General features: G+C 42.6%; 1 protein-coding gene and 1 long non-coding RNA gene across 4 annotated transcripts in view; one reads left to right on the forward strand and one right to left on the reverse strand.

Moving 5' to 3' along the window:
- Positions 1–21,072, reverse strand: part of LOC139570756 (serine/threonine-protein phosphatase 2A 56 kDa regulatory subunit delta isoform-like) — a 55,336-nt gene extending 34,264 nt beyond the window's left edge. Inside the window, exons 1-3 of one of the 2 annotated variants that reach the window (XM_071392904.1) lie at positions 20,754–21,072; positions 18,673–18,756; positions 2,849–3,026 (exon numbers count right to left, since the gene is read on the reverse strand). In XM_071392904.1, the coding sequence (XP_071249005.1) occupies positions 2,849–3,026; positions 18,673–18,756; positions 20,754–20,780 (289 nt within the window). In that variant the 5' untranslated portion in view covers positions 20,781–21,072. The remainder of the gene's footprint in view (positions 1–2,848; positions 3,027–18,672; positions 18,757–20,753) is intronic. The other variant, XM_071392905.1, reaches the window with a different exon arrangement.
- On the forward strand, positions 19,712–26,397 carry LOC139570758 (uncharacterized). Of its 2 annotated transcripts, none has more exons than XR_011674160.1 (4): positions 19,712–19,957; positions 24,135–24,245; positions 24,422–24,545; positions 24,698–26,397. It is a non-coding gene; the product is annotated as an uncharacterized lncRNA (long non-coding RNA). The 2 variants fall into 2 exon arrangements; XR_011674159.1 differs by lacking the exon at positions 19,712–19,957 and adding an exon at positions 20,203–20,349.
- The last annotated feature ends 1,034 nt before the right edge of the window (positions 26,398–27,431 follow it).

Raw genomic sequence — 27,431 nt, forward strand, 5'->3', positions numbered from 1 at the left:
TGCAGTGCACGCTGACACAGTCGCCAGGTGCACGCTGTTTCCTCCGACACATTGGTGCGGCTGGCTTCCGGGTTAAGTGGACATTGTGTCAAGAAGCAGTGCGGCTTGGTTGGGTTTCGGAGGACGCACGGCTTTCGACCTTGTTGCAGCAATGAGACAAGACTGTAACTACCAATTGGATACCACGAAATTGGGGAGAAAACTGGGTAAAAAAAAAAAAGAAAAAAAAAAGGTCTTACTCACATTGGCTACGGACAGCATGATCCAACAGTCACCCGGAACAGCTGATGCTCTCATGCATGTTTCAGCGTTACTTGCCTCGAAGTGTGAATAGAAGTCATTTAACTCGTCTAGTAGGTTCGTGTCACTGGGCAGCTCGCGGCTGTGCTTCCGTTTTGTATTCTGTAATATTTTGCAAGCCTCGCCACATCCGACAAGCGTGGTTCGTAGGAGGGAATAGCAGGATTTCTTATAAGCTTCCGGGTTAGAGTCCCGCTCCTTGAAAGCAGAAGTTCTACCCTTTTAGCTCAGTGTGGATGTTGCCTGTAATCCATGGCTTTTGGTTGGGGTTTGTACGTACAGTCACTGTGGGGATGACGTCATCATTGCACTTATTGATGAAGCCAGTGACTGATGTGGTGTACTCCTCAATGCCATCGGAAGAATCCCGGAACATATTCCAGTCTGTGCTAGCAAAACAGTCCTGCAGCTTAGAATCTGCTTCATCGGACTACTTTTTTATTGACTGGTGCTTCCTGCTTAAGTTTTAGCTTGTAAGAAGAAAATCAGGAGGATAGAATTATGGTCAGATTTGCCAAATGGAGGGCGAGGGAGAGCTTTGTACGCGTCTCTGTGTGTGGAGTAAAGATGGTCTAGAGTTGTTTTCCCTCTGGTTGCACATTTAACATGCTTGTAGAAATTAGGTTAAACAAATTTAAAATTTCCCTGCATTAAAGTCCCCGTCCACTAGGAGCGCCGCGTTTTCCTGTTTGGTTATGGCTGTATACAGCTCATTGAGAGCGGTCTTAGTGCCAGCATCGGTTTGTGGTGGTAAATAGACGAAAACTCTTTTGGTAGATATGATAAGCTGTAGACTACACTGAAATACTCTACCTCAGGCGAGCAAAACCTTGAGACTTCCTTAGAAATCGTGCACCAGCTGTTGTTTACAAATATACATAGACTGCCATGTACTGTACAATACAGTAATACAGTTCACACTCAAAACGTTTAGCCTCCTGGAGCTAGTTTCACTTATTTACACAAGAGAGCATAGGCTATAGCTAGCTACATCGATGGGCTTTTATGTCTTTCTGCCGTGCGTAATGTGCTGTAGCCTATATCATACTGTATATGCATTGGATAATGGCACACTCATTTGAGCTTTTTTGGGCTCATTAAATGTGATTAGTGTAGAGCTCATAAAATGTAATTAATATATGGCTCATCAGGCTCAGGTAGCATCAGGTTAGAATGTTAATAACACATAATTAGTTAAATAAAGTCCACCTGTGTGGAATCTAAGTGTCACATGATCTCAGGATATATACACTCGTTCGGGAATTGAGACAGGGACGGTTCACCTTCCAGCAGGAAAATGACGTTAACTTCTTATGGCTGCAGGGGCAGTATTGAGTAGCTTGGATGAAAGGTGCACAGAGGTGCCCAGAGGAAACGGCCTGCTCCTCAGTCATAGTTGCTAATATTTAAATAGTATTATTAGTATTGGATAGAAAACACTCTGAAGTTTCTAAAACTGTTTGAATTATGTCTGTGAGTATAACAGAACTCATATGGCAGGCAAAAACCTGAGAAGTTCCACTTCCTGTTTGGATTTTTTCTGGGGGTGCTAGATTTTCAACCAAGCTCTCATTGAAATTACAGCGAGATATTGATGAGTTTTCACTTCCTACGGCTTCCACTAGATGTCAACAGTCAATAGAACTTTGTCTGATGACTCTAATGTGAAGGGGGGCCAAAAGAGACAGGAATTAGTCACCACTGCCACGAGCTGACCATGCTTTGACCACGTGCGTTCACGTGAGAGGCAGCTCCGTTCCATCGCTCAACTGAAGTCAATCTAATTCTCCGGTTGGAACGTTATTCAAAATGTATGTCAACAACATTCTAAAGATTGATTCAGTACATCGTTTGACATGTTTCTACTGACTGTTATGGAGCTTTTGGACATTTCGTCACGTTATAGTGGATGCGCTTTGTGACTTTGGAATTGTTTGCCAAACGCGCTAACCAAAGTAGCTAATTGGACATAAATAACGGACATTATCGAACAAATCAAGCATTTATTGTGGACCTGGGATTCCTAGGACTGCATTCTGATGAAGTTAATTTCTGAAGGCACTATCCGTGTGATTAATTCGAGGGAATACAAGAGATACAGTTCTGCCTTTTGAAGTACTGGTATGAAAGGGCCTACATCCATGTACATCATCATACTCCATGACTGATGCAAGTGGTAGGGATCTGACGAAAATAAGCAAATAAAAGCTATTGCCAGTAAGTACTCATAGAGATGCTAAATGATCAACATTGCTTATGTGTACCTCCCTGATCATCAAAGCCACCACAGGTCGAATAATAAGTTCTGGGTGGAGTGAGGGGAGAGGATGTAGGATATATGGGTGTCTATGAATAGGACACAGTTATTGTGTCCCCAAGCTTGCACTTGTACACTTCCCATCATGAATTTAAAAATGGTGAAAACCTCCTCCAGCCAATGTTAAAACCAAGCCAATGCTTTTAAATCTGTAAAGGGAACAGCACAATTGAGGAGAAAGGTGGAGAATCAGGATGCAGCCAGAGAAGCTGGGGGGTTAGTTGGTGATACCTTTGAGGGCAGGAAGTTTCTGCAGCTCGCGGTTCTTGGCGAGGTTGAATCGTGACGAACTCTGGCGACGCTCCTTCTTGACGATCTGGGGACCGCTAGAGTACTTGATCTTGTTGAGCTGAGTGGGTGGTGGGGTGCTATTGCTGGGACGCTTGCTGGCAGTCTGCTGCTGTGCCGCCTGTGGACAAGACACACAAAAAAAATCACAATGAGCTCGTTGAAGTATGTTGAGGCTTGGAAAAGTTTAAACCACTGAAAATGAAATTCAAGATGGAGGTTAATGCCAACTAAATGCATAATATTGTCCTCCTGAAACTTTGAGTAAAACATCACTGCCATTTCTTGGGAGTGACATTTACTATCAAAGTAGCTCAATCTAGTAGATTTATTTTAAAAAATACATTCAATCTGGTAAAGTGTTTCTCACTAGCTGCTTGCCCATATTACAGTCACCATACAGATAACAATAAATGACTCCACAAAGACTCATTGGCTTGGTCTAATGATGCGTGTGATGTGTGTGCCTCTTTATCACAATCAATCAGTATATCTCTGCTCAGAGAATCATTTTTGCAGAGAGAGAAGCTAGTGTGGAAGGAGTTTTCTGAATATGAGGATCATGTCTCAGTCAATTCAGAGTCTGACAGTGAGTTGGAAGAAGAGAATGAGATTGACCCTCAGCCTGCCCCAGGACCAGCCGGTCAGCAGCCAGCCCCAGGACCAGCCAGTCAGCAGCCAGCCCCAGGACCAGCCAGTCAGCAGCCAGCCCCAGGACCAGCCCGTCAGCAGCCAGCCCCAGGACCAGCCCGTCAGCAACCAGCTCATCAGCAGCCTGGAGGAGGACAAATATAGATGCCCAAAACATTGTGAAATTGAAATGGTCTTCTTGCCCAAGGAATGAGCCACCCCACATGGCTGCCAATGTGATAAGGATGCAACCAGGGCCGACGCAGATGGCGGTTACTCATGTGCAGAACATAGTCTTCATTTGAACTGTTCATCCCAGGCACCATCCAGAAAATCATTCTGGACTGCACTAATTTGGAGGCAAGGCATGTTTTTAGAGAGAGATGGACCAAACTAATTTACATGCATACTTTGGGGTTCTTATCTTTGCTGGTGTTTTCAGGTCCTTGCTGGGAATCCACAGAATCCCTGTGGGATGCAGAAACTGGCAGAAAACTTTCCGTGCAACGTCTCTGGAAAACGTCCACTTTATTTCCAGGATTATCCGCTTTGATAACTGAGACACCAGACCAGCTTGGCGGCAGCAAGACAAGCTAGCTGCAATCGGGTCAGTGTGGGACCAGTGGGTGGACCACCTTCTCCTGTTCAACAACCTTGGGCCCAACGTTACTGTTGATGAACAGCTTATGCCATTTAGGGGCTGCTGCCCCTTCAGGCAGTACATACCGTCTAAACCCGCAAAATATGGAATCAAGATCTGGGCTGCCTGTGATGCTGCTTCATCATATGCGTGGAACTTGCAAGTCTATACAGGGAAGCCAGATGTAGGAGCCCCTGAGAAGAACCAAGGGATGCGGGTTGTCCTGGACGTGACACAGGGACTCTGTGGCCACATCATCACATGCAATAACTTTTTTACTTTGCGCAAGCTGGGACAGGAGCTCCTCAAGAGGAAGCTGATGATGGAAGGAACATAACAAAAAAACAAGCCAGAGCTGTTGAATACACGGAACAGGCCTATCAATTCCTTTAAGTCTCTGTTCACAGCCGAACACGTCCCTAGTGTCCTACGTGCCAAAGAAACTGTATAGGGATGGGAGAATCTGTAGCCAGGAACATCAAAAAGCAAATATCATAATCGATTACAATGCCACAAAAGGACGGGTGGACAATTTAGACAAGCTGGTGACTGGCTAAAGCTACAAAAAAAAGAACCTTACGCTGGCCACTTGTGATATTCTTCAACATCTTGGACATCTCGGTGTACAATGTGTTTGTCATCTGGATGGCGTTGAACCCAGATTGGGACAGAGGGAAGCTCCGGAGGAGACGGCTCTTTCGAGGAGCTGGGCAAGTCATTGGTAAGACCTCAAATACAGAGGAGGTAACATATCCCAAGGACCTCAGCTTCTGCAGCCATTGTGAGGAGGATTCAGGAGGATGCTGGTGCCCCATCTGCCTGACCCACAGAACCAACAACTCCAATATCGGAAGTGATGCTGTTACATGTGTGTGTCTGACTCTCCTACCTTGGCCTGCTGTAACTATACATGTGAGTGAGATATTAGTAAAATTCCTGAACTAAATGTTTTCATCGTTTTAGATTGAGCCGGTAGCAGCAAAAAGAAGCGCTGCAATGTGTGTGGACCCAAGGACAGGAAGACACAGTACACATGCATCAAGTGCAAGAAATACATACACACCCAAAAACTCTGTCCCTCATGTGGTGTGTAGACCGGCCTTCATTTGTGTTTAATGGGGCTCATTTACCATTTCCATAAAATACTGTATGTAAAATGTGTTATTCCAATGTTCAGTTCAGTTCAATGCAATAAACATAAATTAGTGATGAAAACCTTGTATCATTTAAATTTTTTCAAGATAAACATGATTTATTCCACCCATGTCTTGATTATAATTGATTTGTTTACAAAAATCACAGCGCTTTTATTGATAAATGTGATCTAGCAGAGGTAAACGGTAAATATTAACCATGTATGCTGTCTATATTGCTTGTAAATGATATGTCAACAACTAAGTATTTTTAGGTAAATTGTTATGGCTGTATTGTTTTAAAAACTCAATAATGTTGTGGGTCCATCAGACCCGCGAACATTGGGTGAACCTGAGTCTTTTAACCAAAACGTCACAGACGAGACAAAAACATTAACCTGCCCCTTTAAAGGGCGGGGGTTACCATGGTAGTGCAAATAGTCATGTTTGTGACTGCTCTATTGAGTCTGACTAGTAGAAGCATTGTCTTCTCTTCCCTAGCAGTTGAAACTCAAACATAGAAAAACAACCTTGCTTGTGAACAAAACAATGCCAAGAAACACAAGGACAAAGTCACACTTTCGTTTCAAGTAAATTAGACAATTTTTTTATGCCTGTGGTGTGGCCAGCACACTTAAAAATGAATATTTCACTCTCACCCCCAGGCAGGCAATGTCGCAGCGCGAGGTGGAATAGGCTATGTAGGATTCGTAGTTATTTGACTTTGTGCGATTAATTTACCAGCTATGAAGCAAAGTGGCAAAATACTTTGAAAACAGCAACTGCCGCATTTATTTTACTATAAAATGTATTCATACTTCAATTTTTTTATTAACAAATACAAGTGAAATGCTCACGTTGTGGATCCCTGACCACCCGCCAACGTGGCTGGTGAAATAGACATCTTACCCAAAAACCTACCCGCATTTGGCTTGTAACAGGTGTTAATTTTAACACAATATTAGGAATTGAATTTAGGCTCTGATAATGCGTCTTGGAAATTGTAGTTCTATGCTAACCTAAAATTCTCTATTCGCATATAATTCTTAGACAAGCTTGTCATTGGATATGCAGGTGCTCTTGTAAATAGAAGGGGGAAAAGTAAATAGGTTTACTGCTCTCATATGGTCCATGCTGACTGACTGGTCCAGAATCAAGTGGACAACCACGTCTTTCTACTTCATTTGGACTCGATTATGCATGAGTAACACAGGGCTCCATTCAGGAGTAACATCAGCAGCTCCTTTGTAATAGTAAAACAGTTATGTGGAGGTTAAACTGTAAGTCTCTTGGCTTTACAAACCACTTGCAAGGCCCCTGTTCCCGTAAAGGCCAGTTCTCCATCCCTTACATCCTTGCTAAGCCTGCCCAGTGGTCGTGCCATGAGCGTTAAACACTCTCTGCCATCAGGCTCAGGCTTACAGGGGCATTTCCTGTCTAGTTGAGACCAGGAGAGATTCCCTGAGGAAGTTACCTCTACGCTTAAAAAGGTCATTCCATTGAATAAATTGACTGTAGTATCCTGTTGAAATAGAAACACGTTCCGTTTCAAAAGGTCCCATGTTGAAGGTAAAAGCGGTCTCAATAGTTGAGTCAAATGACACTCCAGTCGAAAGGTCTGAGTAAAAAAATAAAAAAGTTCATGTACTGTAAAATGGTGCAGATTAACGTTACTCAAGCAACTGCAGTACTCTCGTTGAAGTACAGTAAAGGGATCTGTACTATTGATTAGCCTCTGAAAGGGCTTCCCCCTTCTTACGAGACCATGGGAACGGATCAATCCAGAGGTGAATAATAACAGCACCATCAAAGGGCGGTTCTTCATACTCAAGACAGTGTAAAATACCTATCCAACTGAGCAACACGTTATATATTGGCCTGCAAAGATCAAGTATGGTAATTAAGCCAGAATTATACATTTTCAATTACAACTGTGCATGGCTTCATTTAGGCCTACATCTATTGATTTATCGTTATCATGACCAGACAGACATGTAGACAAATTCTAAACAGCAAATACAACAATAATGGTATAAGCACTGGGTCTGTCTTCCAAAACTCCAACAAGGCATCCTTTTCCTCAGCTCCTTACTCACATTACCTTTTGACAGGTGGAGATACTGGACACGTTTTCACTATGGACCTATCAAGATCAATGATGCAGACAGAAAGGAAAAAGGTTGCCTTCTAAACGGTTGACCCAGCCTTTATCATTGCATACTGTATAATGTTTGAGAGTGCAAAGTCTGCATGCAGTGCATTCACACATCTGGGCATGTTTTTGAAAACCTCTGGTAGTGATTGTTGTATGTTATGGACCATTCCCATCAGACACAGGTTGGCGCTTGCCCAAGGCATGGCAGAGATGGCCTGAATAGGCGGGTTTGCACGACTGAGCCGATCTCAAAATAGACCCAATCAATAGCCTTTCACCCCACGCAAAGTCAAACCCTAAGCGCCCTGAGTTTCCCGTCATCAATACCGTTCTCTGGACTGTGGGATGTTTTGAAAGCGCAAACACTATCGTTTGTTAAGGTACACACGCTTATACGAGAGGTTAACAAACCACAGCGACTAATGGAGTGTATCCAGTGTCTAGCCAATGTTAATGAGGTGTAAAGTTCCAGGACATGGTGATACAACACATACAATACTTGCTTATACTATACAGCCGTGTTTTTCAACCCTTTTCCTGCGGACCCAAGTTTGTGCTCACATTTGTCTTCTAAACGAGCACTAACACGACTCAACTTATCAACTAATTACTAAGCCCTGGATTTGTTGAATCAGGAAGTTGATTAGTTCAATCGGGTGTGGGTAATCCTATATGATTGCAATCACTTTCTGACTGCACCCCTTTTGATTTGAACGAAACCTTTCATACATGTTTGCCCATTGTGGAAGTGGTCAGAAGGTGACTTCTTGGAACTGAATGACAAAACATTCAGGAGATAAGTGCTCAAAGTTGACCCATATACCCCTACCATGAGACGCCCATGTCTTAAATCACTGAAAAAGATAAATGGTTGAGTTTGATATCATTTGAAAGCTTACAAAAACAGGTTTGTCGAACTATTCTATGATTTCTTGAGAATGTTTATTTTTATATATGTAATTTTTTAAGCTTTAACATCAACTATCTAAAAATCTCAATTGGGTTGAGGTAGGGTGATTGTGGAGGCCAGGTCATCTGAGGCTGCACTCCATCACACTTTCTTGGTCAAACAGCCCTTACACGGCCTGGAGGTGTGTTTTAGGTCATTGTCTTGTTGAAAAACAAATGATAGTGGGACTAAGTCCAAACCAGATGGCATGGCGTATCGCTGCAGAATGCTGTGGTAGCTATGCTGGTTAAGTGTGCCTTGAATTCCAAATAAATCACAGACAGTGTCGCCAGCAAAGCACCCCCACACCTCCTCCTCCATGCTTCACGGTGGGAACCACACATGCGGAGATCATCCGTTCACCTACTCTGCATCTCATAAAGACACGGCAGTTGGAACAAAAAAATCTCAAATTAGGACAAGTTTCCTCCGGTCTAATGTCTATTGCTTGTGTTGCTTGGCCCAAATGAGTCTATTCTTCTTATTGGTGTCCTTTAGTAGTGGTTTCTTTGCCGTAATCCAACCGTGAAAGCCTGATTCAAGCAGTCTCCTCTGAACAGTTGATGTTGAGATGGGTCTGTTACTTGAACTCTGTGAAGCATTTATTTGGGCTGCAATTTCTGAGACTGGTAACGCTAATGAACTTATCCTCTGCAGCAGAGGTAACTCTGGGTCTTCCTTTCCTGTGGCGGTCCTCATGAGAGCCAATTTCATCATAGCACTTGATGGTTTTTGCGACTGCACACAAGAAATGTTAAAAGTTAACTGATCGTCTTAAAGTAATGATGGACTGTGGTTTCGCTTTGCTTATTTGAGCTGTTCTTGCCATAATATGGACTTGGTCTTTTATCAAATAGGGGTATCTTCTGTATACCACCACTACCTTGTCAAAACACAACTGACTGGCTCAAACGCATTAAAAAGGAAATAAATTCCACAAATTAACAAGACACACCTGTTAATTGAAATGCATTCCAGGTGACCACCTCATGAAGCTGGTTGAGAGAATGCCAAGAGTGTGCAAAGCTGTCACCAAGGCAAAGGGTGGCTACTTTGAAGAATCTCAAATATAAAATATAGTTTGATTAGTTGAACACCTTTTTGGTTACTACATGATTCCATGTGTGTTATTTGATAGTTTATGTCTTCACTATTATTCTACAACGTAGAAAATTGTTTTAAAAAATAAAGTAAACCTTGGAATAAGTAGGTGTCCAAACTTTTGACTGATACCGTATGTGACCCTGTTTCATTTGAACGTTTTTCTTTTTTTGCCTTTAAAAAAAATCTAAATGTGTTTTTATGCAGAATTGCCTTCTGGAAAATGTTGACTTTCATGTGCCTTAATAACACACTTGTATGCCATCTGTAAATACAAATCCAATTGTTAAATTACGAGCCTAGTAGGTTTAGCCACAGAAAAATACAGGAACCTTCTCGCGAGCCATGATGGCTGATATAATGGAGGGGTTGGACATGCTGACAGATTCATTTCAGATCGGTCTGCCTTGTAACATGCTTCTGTCTATCACATGAGCTGCTCAGTATATGTCTATAATCCTGTCTACCGCAGCTTTTTAATAAAGATATCATGAAGACCTGAAAAAAAGTTTTGCTTGATTTAGGGAAATGCATTTTAATTGAACCAGACATTGTAGAGTCTTCTGATGACAATGGTGGGGAAGAAACGGTATCGTTGTCACGGAAGAATTTGACCGAGTTTTGAAATCAGTAGAATGCCCGGTGGAAGCAGAGAGATGATTGCCAAATGCGGAGAGTCCAAAAAGAGAACACAGAAATAAGGATGTGGTCCTGTGTGGCTCAGTTGGTAGAGCATGGCGCTTGCAACGCCAGGGTTGTGGGTTCATTCCCCACGGGGGGACCAGGATGAATATGTATGAACTTTCCAATTTGTAAGTCGCTCTGGATAAGAGCGTCTGCTAAATGACTTAAATGTAAATGTAATATGGAGACAGGTGTTTCATACATCTTCAAACTAAGGGAAACCATGGCATCCATGTCAGAGGGAGAGAAGTTCATTTTCAGATATAGGTTTCTAATTTAGTCATAAAGTCGTTTTCATTGAAAATGAAAGTGCATTGTTAGCTAGCTAATGTTACGTGTATGATCTGTGAAGTAATATTATTTGCATCTCAGAAAGACATTTTCATTGCTAGTTATAGCCTAATGTTAGCCAGCTAGCTAACATTGAAACTAGTTGGTTAGCTTTAGCTACCTGCAGATTTATGCATGGTAGTATTGCCGCGTTCAAAACAACTGGGAACTCTGAAATATACGAGGTCAAATCATGACGTCAGTAATCTTCAGGTCAGAACTCTAGAAAGAGATCCGAGATCCCAAAGTTGGAGTTCGGTGTTAGATGACCGTTCAAAGCGATTTTTTCAAGTTGGAGCTAGTTTTTTTTCTAATTCCCAGTTCTTTTGAACTCGGCATTAGAGTTGGGATTATGGTTCATTGTTAGCTAGCTAGCTACAGTTGAAGTCGGAAGTTTACATACACCTTAGCCATATACATTTCAACTCAGTTTTTCACAATTGCTGACATTATATCCTAGTAAAAAATCCCTGTCTTAGGTCAGTTAGGATCACCATTATATTTTAAGAATGTGAAATGTCAGAATAATAGTAGAGAGAATTATTTATTTCAGCTTTTATTTCTTTCATCACATTCCCAGTGGATCAGAAGTTTACATACACTCAATTAGTATTTGGTAGCATTGCCTTTAAATTGTTTAACTTGGGTCAAACATTTTGGGTAGCCTTCCACAAGCTAGATGGGTAAATTTTGGCACATTCCTCCTTACAGAGCTGGTGTAACTGAGTTAGGTTTGTAGGCCTCCTTGCTCACAGATGCTTTTCAGTTCTGCCCACAACTTTTCTATAGGATTGAGGTCAGGGCTTTGTGATGGCCACTCCAATACCTTGACTTTGTTGTCCTTAAACCATTTTGCCACAACTTTGGAAGTATGCTTGGGGTCACTGTCCATTTGGAAAACCCATTTGAGACCAAGCTTTAACTTCCTGACTGATGTCTTGAGATGTTGCTTCAATATATCCACATAATTTCCCACCTCATGATGCCATCTATTTTGTGAAGTGCACCAGTCCCTCCTGCAGCAAAGCATCCCCACAACATGATGCTGCCACCCCCGTGCTTCACGGTTGGGATGGTGTTCTTCGGCTTGCAAGCCTCCCCCTTTTTTTCTCTAAACATAACGATGGTCATTATGGCCAAACGGTTCTATTTTTGTTTCATCAGACCAGAGGACAGTTCTCCAAAAAGTACGATATTTGTCCCCATGTGCAGTTGCAAACCATAGTCTGGATTTTCTATGGCGGTTTTGGAGCAGTGGCTTCTTCCTTGCTGAGCGGCCTTTCAGGTTGTGTCGATATAGGACTCGTTTTACTGTGGATATAGATACTTTTGTACCTGTTTCCGCCAGCATCTTCACAAGGTAATTTGCTGTTCTGGGATTGATTTGCACTTTTCACACCAAAGTATGTTCATCTCTAGGAGACAGAACGCATCTCCTTCCTGAGCGGTATGACGGCTGCGTGGTCCCATGGTGTTTATACTTGCGTACTATCGTTTGTACAGATGAACATGGTACCTTCAGGCATTTTAAATTGCTCCCAAGGATGAACCAGACTTGTGGAGGTATACAAATGTTTTCTTTTTTTTTTTCTTGGCTGATTTCTTTTGATTTCCCCATGTTGTCAAACAAAGGCACAGTTTGAAGGTAGGCCTTGAAATACATCCACAAATACACCTCCAATTGACTCAAATGATGTCAATTAGTCTATCAGAAGCTTCTAAAGCCATGACATCATTTTCTGGAATTTTCCAAGCTGTTTAAAGTCACAGTCAACTTAGTGTATGTACATTTCTGACCCACTGGAATTTTGATACAGTGAATTGTAAGTGAAATAATCTGTCTGTAAACAATTGTTGGGAAAATTACTTTTGTCATGCACAAAGTAGATGTCCTAACCGACTTGCCAAAACTATAGTTGTTAACAAGAAATTTGTGGAATGGAAGAAAAACGAGATTTAATGACTCCAACCTAAGTGTATGTAAACTTCCGACTTCAACTGTACATATCCTAACAAAAGAGTCCACTATGCAAGTAACCATTTCACTGTACCGTTTAAACCTTCTGTATCTTGCGCATGTGACAAATAAACCTAGACTTTATTTGATGTTGTGTGTGTTTATGAGAGACGGTAATGTGAAGAACAACATTACCTGCACCAAAGTCAGATTAGGATAACGGCCAAGAACTAGACAAAGTGTATTTTTACTACTACTTTTGGTACAACTTTCACAGCGTTTAGTCTTGAAATCTTCGGTTGTTTACTACACTGTGAATCCTCAAAGAGATGGGTGGGGCTAAGGCTTAAGCGGGTGTGAACGATGCTGAATGGGTAGAGCATGAACCTGCAGGAGCGGGTCACTGCTTTGATGTTTGCAGAGAATGTCAGGGTGTTGTCCAAGGTCACGCAAAGGTTCTTTGCACTCTGGGAGGGCGACACTGTGGAGTTGTCAACCGTGATGGAGAGGCCTTTGAGCGGGCAGTCCTTCCCCAGGAGGAAGAGCAGTTCAGTCTTGTCGAAGGTTGAGCTTGAGGTGGTGGGCCGACATCCACGTTGCGACATCTGCCAGGCACGCAGAGATGCGTTTTTCCACCTGGGTGTCAGAAGGGGGAAGGAGAAAAGTAGTTGATTGTCATCCGCATAGCAATGATAAGAGAGACCATGTGAGGATAAGACGGAGCCGAGTGACCTGGTGTATAGAGAGAAGGGGAGAGGGCCTAGAACCGAGCCCTGGGGTACACCTGTAATGAGACAGTGGTGCAGACACAGATCCTCTCCACGTCACCTGGTAGGAGCGGCCTGCCAGGTAGGATGCAATCCAAGAGTGTGCAGAGCCTGAGACGCCCAGCCCTGAGAGGGTGGAGAGGAGGATCTGATGGGTCACGGTGTCGAAGGCAGCGGATAGATCTAGGAGGATGAGAACAGAGGAAAGTCAGCTTTGGCAGTACGGAGAGCCTCCGTGACACAGAGAAGAGCAGTCTCGGTTGAGTGACCCGTCTTGAAGCCTGACTGGTTAGGGTCATGAAGTTTGTTTTGAGGGAGATAATGAGAAAGTTAAGAGACAGCACGCTCAAGTGTTTTGGTAAGAAAAGAAAGAAGGGATACAGGTCTAACGTTTTTGATGTCAGATGAGTCGAGTGTTGGTTTCTTGAAGAGGGAAGCAACTCAGGCCATTTTGAAATCAGAGGGGATGCAGCCAGTGGTCAGGGAGTTGATGGAAGTGAGGAATGGGAGAAGGTCTCCCGAGATGGTCTGGAGAAGGGAGGAGGGGATGGGGCCAAACCTCACTAGTCACAAGATGTCATCTGGAGAGAGAGGGGAGAAAGAGGTCAAGGCGTAGGGGAGTTCTGTGTGAGTGAGACCAGTGGACTCAGTAGTCTGAGTAGCGCATAGCCTATAGAAATGTTGCACAAGATGAGCTCATGTGCTCTCCTGAAGTGTATGATTAGATTTTTGAATACATTTGCATTGATGTCAGGGTGATTAGAGCAAGTTTGGTAGGCTACTAATGACCATCAGCAGCAGCAGAGCTTGGAGAAGGCTAATTACCATGACTAAACGGTCACAGGGAATTTGACTGCAGTCATGACTCGTGACCACGGGTGTGGCGGTAATATGGTCCCCGTAACAGCCCTAGCTGAAACTGTCAGTGAAAAGTAGAGCGGCCGTCAGGCATATCGCAATATTTCTAAATTAAATTACTGGAAAACATCATTTGGAAAGCAAATGGCTACTGTAAAGAGAAGACAACGAAAATACTAATGTCTTTTAGTTATCAAAATTCTCAACTTAAAAATTGGGCCTATTGCCTATCTTACTGGTACCAGCGGAGCGCATAGGCCATATCCCCGGTGAGTGCGCACATTCACTCTTTAATCGCTGGGTCAGTGCCACTTAAGTTTATTTTTGGACAATCATTTCTTCCTCCAGTTTAGATGGATGTCCTTCTATTTGTGTCTCCCCTTCTAGTAGGCCTATTATATGGACAGCATTGTAATTTGTCCTATTCAAAAAATATTATGCCTCCAGTCACAGTGTAGTAGAATTGCATGAAATAGGTTTTTCCAGTGCAGAGAAAGAAGAAACGTATCGGATATAGCCTACAGCCCAGGACACTACGCTGTACGCGCTCAGCAATGAAGACTTTTTTACAATTGAGTTATACGATTAGACTAAATTATGACCATCCAATTTACTCATCACATTACGAGTAGTAGTCCATCTTACATAAGTCTGCAAATCCAATGAGGCATGGAATGTTTTATTATAAAGGTGCATTTTTATGGTGATTCTCCTCACTTGAAACTCACGCGCCACCTATGCGTAGGTTAGGGATTTTGCTGTTCTTTACTCATCTTGTTGGCTGAGGAAAATTAATTGCGGACAGTTATTCTAACATCTTCAAAGTGCATGTTCTGTTAAGATGAATTACCATAATCTAAATGTGATTTCTGTCATTCTGAGCACCGTGGGTGGACGCCCAAATCAGGTTACACAGGTGGAGCACCTCTATGTCCTGAATGTTTTGTCATATTCAGGTCACTTTTTGACTACTTCTACCATGGGCAAACATGTATGGAAGGTTTCATTCTAATCAAAAGGGGTGCCTTTAGAAAGTGATTGAAATGATATGGTGTGTTAGGGCTGCACTGAGAAAGAATTATTTAAAAAACACTGCAAGATCAAAGTAATATACAGTGCTTTCGGAAAGTATTCAGACCCCTTCATTTTTCCACATTTTGTTATGTGAAAGCCTTACTCTAAAATTGATTAAATTAATTTTAAAAAATCCTCAGATATCTAAACACAATACCCCATAATGACAAAGCAAAAAGTTGTATTGTATTTTAGCAAATGTTTTAAAAATAAAAACAAATACCTTATTTACATAAGTAGACCCTTTGCTATGAGACTCAAAATTGAGCTCAGGTGCATCCTGTTTCCATTGATCATCCTTGAGATGTTTCTACAACTTCATTGGAGTCTACCTGCGGTAAATTAAATTGGTTGGACATGATTTGGAAAGGCACACACCTATCTATATAAGGTCCCACAGTTGACAGTGCATCTCTGAGCAAAAACCAAGTCATGAGGTCAAAGGAATTGTCAGTAGAGCTCCGAAACAGGATTGTGTCGAGACACAGATCCAGGGAAGGGTACAAAAAAAGTTCTGCAGCATTGAAGATCCCCAAGAACACAGTGGCCTCCATCATTCTTAAAATGGAAGAAGTTTGGAACCAATAAAGCCTTTTCCTAGATATGGCCGCCCGGCCCAACTGAGCAATCCGTGGAGTAGGGCCTTGGTCAGAGAGGTAACCAAGAACCCGATGGTCCCTCTGACAAAGCTCCAGAGTTCCTCTGTGGAGATGGGAGAAACTTCCAGAAGGACAACCATCTCTGCAGCACTCCACCAATCAGGCCTTTATGGTAGACTGGCCAGACGGAAGCCACTCCACAGTAAAAGGCACATGACAGCCCACTTGGAGTTTGCCAAAAGGCACCTAAAGACTCTCAGACCATGAGAAACAAGATTCTTTGGTCTGATGAAACCAAGATTGAACTCTTTGGCCTGAATGCCAAGCGTCACGTCTGGAGAAAATCTGGCACCATCCCTACGGTGAAGCATGGTGGTGGCAGGTGTGCCAAGCTTGTAACATCATACCCAAGAAGACGCTGTAGTCGCTGCCAAAGGTGCTTCAACAAAGTACTGAGTAAAGGGTCTGAATATTTATGTAAATGTCATATTTCTGTTTATGTAATAAAAGTGCAACATTTTCTATAAACCTGTTTTTGCTTAGTCATTATGAGGTATTGAGTGTAAATTGAGGGGGGAAACTATTTAAATACATTTTAGAATAAGGCTGTAATGTAACAAAATGTGGAAAAAGTCAAGGGGTCTGAATACTTTCTGAAGGCACTGTATCTAGTTGAAACTCTAACAGCTACATTTGTTTCTGTAGGGACCCAGGTGGCCATAAAGCATGTACCTACATTGTTATCTAGGAGTTATCTGTGGGCACCTAGAAACCTGCTGTCACAACAGCGATTGTTTGCATACTGAGTGCAAAGCCATTTGAAACACTTAGAGGCAAACAGGTCAGTGTTTGCCTACAAAGATGAATGATCTTATTTATCTGGCTATACCAAATCAGATATAAACAGTCAGATCAATTATATTCGGAGGTAGCTGAACTTACACTGCCTCTCCTGCACAGTTTTTCCATCTCAGAACATGTTGGCTAACCACAACAACACAAGAGTTCAGATTAGAGGTCGACCGATTCATCGGAATGGCTGACTAATTAATGCCGATTTCAAGTTCTCACAACAATCGGTAATCGGCATTTTTGGACGCCGATTATGTCCGATTATATTGCAATCCATGAGGAGACTGCGTGGCAGGCTGACCACCTGTTACACGAATGCAGGCAGCAAGGAGCCATGGTAAGTTACTAGCTAGCATTAAACTTATCTTATAATAAACAATCAATCTTAACATAATCACTAGTTAACTATACATGGTTGATGATATTACTAGTTTAACTAGCTTGTCCTGCGTTGCATATAATCAATGCGGTGCCTGAAATTGTGTCACTTCTCTTGCGTTCAGTGTAAGCAGAGTCAGGGTATATGCAGCAGTTTGGGCCACTTGGCTCGTTGCGAACTGTGTGAAGACCATTTCTTCCTAACAAAGACCGTAATTAATTTGCTAGAATTTTACATAATTATGACATAACATTGAAGGTTCTGCAATGTAACAGCAATATTTAGACTTAGGGTTTCCACCCGTTCGATAAAATACGTAACGGTTCCTTATTTCACTGAAAGAATACATGTTTTGTTTTCGAAAGGAGTTTCCGGATTTGACCATATTAATGACCTAAAACTCATATTTCCGTGTGTTTATTATATTATAATTAAGTCTATAATTTGATATTTGATAGAGCAGTCATTCAAACCGAACTTTTCTCCGTTTGCCAGCAGCTTTTCGCAATGCTTGAAGCACAGAGCTGTTTATGACATCAAGCCTATCAACTCCCGAGATTAGGCTGGCAATACTATAGTGCCTATAACAACATCCAATAGTCAAAGGAATATGAAATACAAATGGTAGAGAGAGAAATAGTCCTATAATAACTACAACCTAAAACTTCTTAACTGGGAATGTTGAAGACTCATGTTAAAAAGGAACCACCAGCTTTCATATGTTCTCATGTTCCGAGCAAGAAACTTAAACGCTTTTTTACATGGCACATATTGCACTTTTACTTTCTTTCCAACACTGTGTTTTTGCATTATTTAAACCAAATTGAACATGTTTCATTATTTATTTGAGACTAAATTGATTTTATTTATGTATTATATTAAGTCAAAATAAAAGTGTTCATTCAGTATTGTTGTAATCGCCATTATTACAAATATATATATATAAATAAAAATCGTCCGATTAATCAGTGTCGGCTTTTTTTGGTCCTCCAATAATCGGTATCATAAATCGGTCGACCTCTAGTTCAGATTCAAGGATGTTTATTTAGATTTATCAAACAAAATTTAAAATAGGAAGGTCTAACTTCTACTTTGATAGGACACTTTATTGGGCCGTAAACAATGGAGAAGTTACAGCCTCTATGGCGGTCTATGCAAAGAGCTCAGCTGCATACAGAGAGGTCTGTCCACAGAGGACAGTCGCTCCCTTCCTGATAAAACGGCTGGAGTCTGGATCCAACACAAGCGCCATAATAAATAGCCCCCCTTAACAATGTTCCAAAGGAACTCAACTGTGTACTCAACCAGCAGGCCTATATGGCTGAACAGACATCAGCCATGTGCCATTATGCAAAGGCCTAACATTATGTTTAGCTCCTCTCCGTTATCTTGGCCTAACCAAGATGAAGGAAAAATATTGACACTGATGCAATATTATCTATGTAGCATTGAAGAAAAGAAACAAGATTATTAAGAAACAGGAAATAGCGTGTCAAATAAAATTACGTTGGGTGCATGCATCCAAATACACAGTTTATAATACCTCAAAATAAACCCTAATTATAAGTTGATAGACATGAATAAATCTGAAAAATCCATCATCACAAATAAACTGCAGGCTACAAATAAAATAAAAAATACTGTCAAAGAATATCTTACCTCATCTGCATTTTCAGTTCCTGTTTCTTTCCCACTAGTGGCATTACTGTTTTTAGTGCTGCTTTTGGCAGATTTGGTTGGTTCCTGTGAAGACAACAAGCCATAGTTATTTTACCGTATTCACAACAAACACAATTGTCGTAGGACCATACTCAACTCACATCCTCTGTTCTATGGAGTTATTGTACATTACACATAAATGTAATTTCCGTGGTTAAACAGGTCCCGTTGGTAGGGTGGCTACAATTACCGTAATTGCGCTGCCTTTAAAAAAAACTGTTGGAATGGATTCTTGTGGCCTTGACTGTCGCATTTGTAAAACAGACTATATGGAATTAGACTTAAATGTCCCCTTAGTGGAAAAAGACAGAAATTACAGTCTGGTCAGGCAACGATTAAGCACAAGCGAGAGACGATCTTAAAACATTGTAGCAAGCTATTTGACAAGAGACCATCTTATGAAGAACGAGACTAAATTGAACTTGTAACTATCAACTTGATAATCTTACGTTTATTAACGAATGTAGTCTAAATGCACGCAAGTTTAGCTGTTAACTCACTATCAGCGAGAACTGCCTAGGCTCACGCTCGTGCATGTTTGCAGTTCATATTCTCACAACACATTCATTAAACCATATGCCATTTCTAAAAATCAACATTTTACGACATCAACAGATTTGAGAATATAAATAATGTAAAAGTTAAAACGCATTGTTGCTGTATAAGTCTAGTCTATCGGTAGCTCTCAAGAACCCAAGTAGGGTATACCCAGTTTACAGGCGGCCCTCCTTGTGTTCTCAGCTGATGGTAGGCTTCTGATCACAGCTGGCTTCCTCATGAATAGCTACATATTGTATGCCACATACGTGATAACCATGTTTGCATTACTGGTCGTTACAGGTTAGCGTATACAAAAAGCTGCCATAGATGTTTCAATTTACCTACTCTTGGCGATAGTCTTCGTACTCGATTCGGGAAAAAGGTATCTTATAAATGTCCGCGTCCAGTTGCAGGTGGTTCTACAAAAACCAGACAAAACTCAACGGTATTACACCCCTTTGGTCACACTGTGTGATGCACTGTCATCTACATGTGGCCGCGTCGCATAGAAAGATCAGTTCCTGCAAAGATTATGGAAAATCCTAAATGTGCGGTAGCTAAAATGGCAAGGAACCTCCTCGCGCGGAGTTTTGTCTGGTTTTTGTAGAACCACCTGCAACTGGACACTTACATTTCAGATACATTTCCACCGAATCGAGAACCAAGACAGTATCGCCATGAGCAGGTTAGTTGAAACATCTATTGCGGCGTTTTCTATAAACTAACCTGTAACGCCCAGTAACGGAAACATAGTTATCACATATCTGTTTTACAATCACAACCCTATGTTTAATCCCGACACTTTGTCTGAATTTAAATTAAAGTACACCTCACATCCGATACGGGTTGGGAAATCTTTGGAATTTAACATTCATATAAGCGAGAAAGAATCTTTAAAATAATAAAGATACACATATTGTGTGCAGTTTAGCAAAGTTGCACCTGACTTTTTTTTTCACTCACCAGCTCGGCTATGACATCCCCTTACCTTGCGCTCTCAATACCATTGCGACCATTCCACATGTCCTGTGTTACTCAAAATACATCTGGGTGCAACTTTCCTAAACTGTGTATACAGTAAGTGTATCTTTTGTATTTCAACTGTGTCGCGTACGAGGCGTATTTGCGTTTAGACAGAGCATGTGGGCAGCGTCGAAACATCCGCGAAATCCCCTCAGGCGGCAAACAGCTTTGTCAATAGACGGTATAATGTTAAGATTTACCGTCTATTTTAATAGGCTTGTATATCGTTATTAAATCAATTTAAGAATTTAATATACAGGGTAATGTAAACAATGATAAGATCACATATGTTGTTGGCTGCTGATGTCTTTGCATAGTCTGAAAATGCATCTGCTCTGCTAGGCCTTACGGTAATAGTACAACATCTAGTTGTTGTATTAGAATACAATTACGAGATACGGTCTATTTCCTCTGAATATTTGGCAACAATATTTGCATTGTTGCGATCAGTACGTTACCTTTTCCTTTTTAGTTTTATTCGGCATGTTGTGGCTGTTGATCTTTTTCACGGTGACTCCGTGACAGATTTCCCCGGGACTCGATCGCTGCCACTCGGTTACCTTCAGCTCCCTGCGCCCTTCTAGGCCAAGAAAAAGATAATTGGCCAACCACACGTTATACTGCCTAGTGACGGGCCACTGTAATTATTTCATTGGGTGGTTATAGGATGGGCGGATTGCACTCCTCGTCTAGGCTGGAGGCGTTGAATGATGCACTTTTGCCCTAGCAACAATTCATGAATGAAGCTCTTCTTCTTCTTCAGTATTGTGGTGGTCTGTAAATAAATGGTATAGGTTAATGCCGCCACCTACTGTACAATCCATTATATTTGGTGATACAAAAAAGGGAAAGTTGAATTAATGCCTAGTAGCACTATATTGGATCATTGGCTCAAACATTGGATCAAACATTTCTGCAGCATTGAAGGTCCCCAAGAACACAGTGGCCTCCATCATTCTTAAATGGAAGAATTTTGGAAACACCAAGACTCTTCCTAGAGCTGACCGCCCAGCCAAACTGATCAATCAGTGGAGAAGGGACTTTGTCAGGGAGGTGACCAAGAACCCGATGGTCACGCTGACCGAGCTACAGGGTTCCTCTGTGGAGATAGTTGTCCTTCTGGAAGGTTCTCCCATGTCTGCAGCACTCCACCAATCAGGCCTTTATGGTAGAGTGGCCAGACGGAAGCCACTCCTCAGTAAAAGGCACATGACAGCCCGCTTGGAGTTTGTCAAAAGGCACTTAAAGGACTCTTAGATCATGAGAAACAAGATTCTCTGGTCTAATGAAACCAAGATTGAAGTCTTTGGCCTGAACGCCAAGCGTCATGTCTGGAGGAAACCTGGCTACGGTGAAGCATGGAGGTGGCAGCATCATTCTGTGGAGATGTTTTTCAGCGGCAGGGACTGGGAGACTAGTCAGGATCAAGGCAAAGATGAACAGAGCAAAGTACATACATAGAGATCCTTGATGAAAACCTGCTCCAGAGCACTCAGGACCTCAGACTGGGGCAAAGGTTCACCTTCCAACAGGACAATGACCCTACGTACACAGCCAAGCCAACACAGAAGTGGCTTCGGGACAAGTCTCTGAATTTCCTTGAGTGGCCCAGTCAGAGCCCGGACTTGAACCCAATCGAACATCTCTGGCGAGACCTGAAAATAGCTGTGCAGCAACACTCCCCATCCAACCTGGCAGAGCTTGAGAGGATCTGCAGAGAAGAATGGGAGAAACTCCCCAAATACAGGTGTGCCAAGCTTGTAGCGCCATACACAAGAAGACTCAAGGCTGTAATCGCTGCCAAAGGTGGTTCAACAAAGTACTGAGTAAAGGTCTGAATACTTATGTAAATGTGACATTTCATTTTTTCTCTCTCTCTATATATATATATATATAAACTGTTTTTGCTTTGTCATTATGGGGTATTTTGTGTAGATTGATCAGGATTTTTTTTAAATCCATTTTACAATTAGGCTCTAATGTAACAAAATGTTGAAAAACTGAAGGGGTCTGAATACTTTCCGAATGCACTGTAAGTATCGTGATAATATTATATTGTGAGGTCCCTGGCAATTCCCAGACCTAGTAGTTAAGGTTATGTAACCTTATTTAGTCCTACCTGCTATGGTGGGTTTTAAATGAATTGGTATTCACGTTTGTTTTTTTAGATAGAATTACTGTCATGGGCATCCCGAGTGGCGCAGCGATCTAAGGCACGGTATCGCAGGGGTTCGATCCCAGGCTGTGACCGGGAGTACCATAGGGCAGCGCACAATTGGCCCAGCGTTGTCTGGGTTAGGGGAGGGTTTGACCGGGGGGGGCTTACTTGGCTCATCGCGCTCTAGTGGCTCCTTGTGGCGGGCCAGGCGCCTGCAGGCTGACTTCGCCTCTCCCGAGCCCGTTGGGGAGTTGCAGCAATTAGACAAGATTGTAATAATGAAATTGGGGAGAAAAAGGGGGTAAAAATTGCAACGAAATAAATAATTACTGTTATTGATGCCAAATTGCAAACCTTATTTGCACCTTCTGTATTCCAAAACCAATGTGTGTGCATTTACATTTACATTTAAGTCATTTAGCAGACGCTCTTATCCAGAGCGACTTACAAATTGGTGCATTCACCTTATGATATCCAGTGGAACAACCACTTTACAATAGTGCATCTAACTCTTTTAAGGGGGGGGGGGGGGGTTAGAAGGATTACTTTATCCTATCCTAGGTATTCCTTAAAGAGGTGGGGTTTCAGGTGTCTCCGGAAGGTGGTGATTGACTCCGCTGACCTGGCGTCGTGAGGGAGTTTGTTCCACCATTGGGGTGCCAGAGCAGCGAACAGTTTTGACTGGGCTGAGCGGGAACTGTACTTCCTCAGAGGTAGGGAGGCGAGCAGGCCAGAGGTGGATGAACGCAGTGCCCTTGTTTGGGTGTAGGGCCTGATCAGAGCCTGAAGGTACGGAGGTGCCGTTCCCCTCACAGCTCCGTAGGCAAGCACCATGGTCTTGTAGCGGATGCGAGCTTCAACTGGAAGCCAGTGGAGAGAGCGGAGGAGCGGGGTGACGTGAGAGAACTTGGGAAAGTTGAACACCAGACGGGCTGCGGCGTTCTGGATGAGTTGTAGGGGTTTAATGGCACAGGCAGGGAGCCCAGCCAACAGCGAGTTGCAGTAATCCAGACGGGAGATGACAAGTGCCTGGATTAGGACCTGCGCCGCTTCCTGCGTGAGGCAGGGTCGTACTCTGCGAATGTTGTAGAGCATGAACCTACAGGAACGGGTCACCGCCTTGATGTTAGTTGAGAACGACAGGGTGTTGTCCAGGATCACGCCAAGGTTCTTAGCACTCTGGGAGGAGGACACAATGGAGTTGTCAACCGTGATGGCGAGATCATGGAACGGGCAGTCCTTCCCCGGGAGGAAGAGCAGCTCCGTCTTGCCGAGGTTCAGCTTGAGGTGGTGATCCGTCATCCACACTGATATGTCTGCCAGACATGCAGAGATGCGATTCACCACCTGGTTATCAGAGGGGGGAAAGGAGAAGATTAATTGTGTGTCGTCTGCATAGCAATGATAGGAGAGACCATGTGAGGATATGACAGAGCCAAGTGTGCCTGAGTCTTATCACCTCTCAACTTGGTAAACTATTTCAACCTCGAACACTATTCTTTGGTCTGGTTCAGTCATTGCAGGAAGTCCTGAAGAGCAGGAGTTTGAAGGCTTTTGTCCCAGCCCAGCTCTAACACTTGATCAACATAGTCCATTGACCATAACATTGACCATAATGTCAGTGGGATGAGGGGGATTCATTTTGATGGTATTGATATATAACGCATGCTCCACTCTCAAGTTGGACTTGTTGACTGATGCCAAGGCGGTGGTTGCTAAGAAGAAAGGAGCAGCTGCGAAACAGAAGATTGCAGCCAAGGCAGCACTGGTCCACACCTGCCTTGTCTGTCGGGTGAGTAGTATTGGTTGGTACTGTATGTGCCTTTTAGGTTCCTCTGCATCTCCATGTGTAGGGTATTGTTCTGGCCTGTGTGGTAGTTTGTTGCATTGTTTAGTTTATCATTTGTGTCAACTTTGAATTCAATTCTAAGCCACAGATTTCCTCCATTTTGTACTTGACCTTTATAGATGCAGACCCGAAGACATTCAAGCAGCACTTTGAGAGCAAGCATCCCATGTCTCCAATGGTCCCAGTACCAGTTGATGTGCAGACATAAGTGACCACACACACTCAAATGGACCTATAGCTGGGGTAGATTCTTCCATCGTTCACACATAGTAGATATTGTGTAAAGCACCATGTTGTCAACAAAATGCTGTCCTCAATGCTTAAGTTGTATTGTCTATGGCTTAATTTGTGGAAATGCTGTGATCACTCATCGCCTTTAATGTTGTGATTCACAGACACATGGTGACCACGATTTGATTGCTTACAAATGAGATGGAAGGACGTGACCTCGAGAATGACTGGACATGGGCTGGATATTTGTGACAACCTAAAAGGGGTGCAGACGCACACTAGCACCCCATTTTATGTTTATTCCATAGCCAATCATATCTCTAGCTAACCCCTTATTCCACACTATGCCCCGTGGTCCCTCAACTTCTGACACTTTGGAACTCTCCATCTTATCTCTATAAACCCACGCTACCTTCACCCATTTTCCCTATGCTGCTTCCTTCACTTATTATTCTCCTGATTTGATAACATTTAGACTCAATAACATGTTTCAAGGTGCTTACACATGGGCGGTGGTAAGCGGTGTAGAGACCAGTGATCCAGGTTGTTGTCAGCTTGAAAGTTGTCATTAAAACATTGTTTGATTGGTTGACCAGATGAACTCTGCTCATTGGTCAACCATGCATGGCGGCAGCTCAAGACTTCAGCTAATGACATCTTTTGGTGCCTCGGGCTCCGAGCCAGCTTCGCCGCTTATGGGAGCGAGTACCACGAACAGGGCCGCTTGCAAAACTGCTTTCATTTTGCCGCCAGCCGCTCTACTCCAATTGAAGTCTGTAACCTTTGCCGCTTACCATGGCCTGGTACCTTTTTGTGGTGTACTGTTTTTGCTACCTTCAGACTGAATGCCGTGGTAAATGTGTTGCTCACAATTGACAGCCGCAACATGGACCTGTTAAATTGATAAGGGTGTTGATATAGTTGAGTTTAGGCATGGCTTCCTTTTTTTGAGTCTGTTAAGTTTGTTTCTCATTGACCTAGTATTTTATATCAAATCAAATTTATTTATAAAGCCCTTCTTACATCAGCTGATATCTCAAAGTGCTGTACAGAAACCCAGCCTAAAACTCCAAACAGCAAGCAATGCAGGTGTAGAAGCACGGTGGCTAGGAAAAACTCCCTAGAAAGGCCAAAACCCAGGAAGAAACCTAGAGGAACCAGGCTATGAGGGGTGGCCAGTCCTCTTCTGGCGGTGCCGGGTGGAGATTATAACAGAACATGGCCAAGATGTTCAAATGTTCATAGATGACCAGCAGGGTCAAATAATAATAATCACAGTGGTTGTCGAGGGTGCAACAGGTCAGCACCTCAGGAGTAAATGTCAGTTGGCTTTTCATAGCCGATCATTCAGAGTATCTCTACGGCCACTGCTGTCTCTAGAGAGTTGAAAACAGCAGGTCTGGGACAGGTAGCACGTCCGGTGAACAGGTCAGGGTTCCATAGCCGCAGGCAGAACAGTTGAAACTGGAGCATCAGCACGGCCAGGTGGACTGGGGACAGCAAGGAGTCATCAGGCCAGGTAGTCCTGAGGCATGGTCCTCAGGACTATATATCAAACCTACAGTACCTTACATATCCAGTTGTTTCTCCATTTGTAAGTCACCCACCAAAAATCACAATATGCTGTTTTACATGTTGTGTTATTTGTGCTGGTCTAATTCCTCAAATGGAAAAAGCAGAAGAATCTGTCCGCTATCGGTTAGTAATAGTAGTTCTTATGGTGCTCTTCGATGTTCCAGGTTTGTGGCATTGATGAATAATTAATTTAATCTTTACAGATGTTTACAGTTGTGACCTGTCATTCAGGGCAGGTGGGTTTTGAGCCCCACCTGTTTAGCTAAAAAAAATAAAGATGTATAACTTATTTTTGCCTGTTTTGCATGTTATTCTGACATTAATACAGTACGTGTCACATATCAGTTTGCAAACAATGTAAAAAATAAATGAAAATCATTGAGTTAATAAAGCCGCATACCAACATTCTCTTTTTTGCTTTCTTGAGTAAGGCAGCACCAAAATGGAGGTGTTTCAGGCTAGCTCAGTGCTTTCTGTGGTGGTGGGGCAGTCAGCGGAAAATACTCAGTGAAGAGGTTGGTAATGTTCTCTAGTTGCGCTGTGATTGGCTCAGTGTTCTGTCACTCATGGGGACACTACGTCAACGCAAAGCCTACGGGGAAAGCTTAAAAATGGAAGACCCTTGGGTGCTGCCATAGAGTTACATTAGAAGTGCCCATCCAAGAAGGCTCAAGGTCATTGACCACAGATAAAATTACGTCAAATAACGTTATATCTAGAGTGGCTTTGATTTGACTGATCATGTCAACATCATACTTTCAAAATCTTAGCTAGTGAACTAGCAGTCATCATCATGAATCAAGTCGACAATCTACTGGCAAATCCATTTCAATTCTTGTCATGAAGAGAAATAATGAAGAGAAATTATAGATAAAACGTATCGGTGCTCATCGGCCATTGGACATAAACATTACACAAGTTTGAAATCCGCAAATTCAACAATGAGTGGTTTGGAAGGAATCAGAGTCTAACCGCAAGCATTGCTAAGCAATTACTAGCCTGCTATTCAGTGGAGTGGATGTCCAAGTCTGGGCTTAACGGTCTCTTTTCCAAGCTTAAAAGGATAAACATTCAACATTGGCCATGCTGTCAATCCAGCATGACTTCGACCGCTTTCAAAACAACTGGAAACTCGGAACTGGGAAATCTTAGACTTCAGTGAGTTCAAGACAACTGGGAACTCTGAGGAAAAAAAGAGCTCAGACTGGGAAAATACGTTTTGAATGGTCATCCAACTCGGAATTCCAAGTCGGGAACTCTGGCCTCTTTCTAGAGCTCCGACCTGAAGATCACTAACATCATGATTCAACCCTGTTTTCCCTA

Source organism: Salvelinus alpinus, chromosome 3 (genome assembly GCF_045679555.1).
Source record: "Salvelinus alpinus chromosome 3, SLU_Salpinus.1, whole genome shotgun sequence".
NCBI classification, from domain to species: domain Eukaryota; kingdom Metazoa; phylum Chordata; class Actinopteri; order Salmoniformes; family Salmonidae; genus Salvelinus; species Salvelinus alpinus.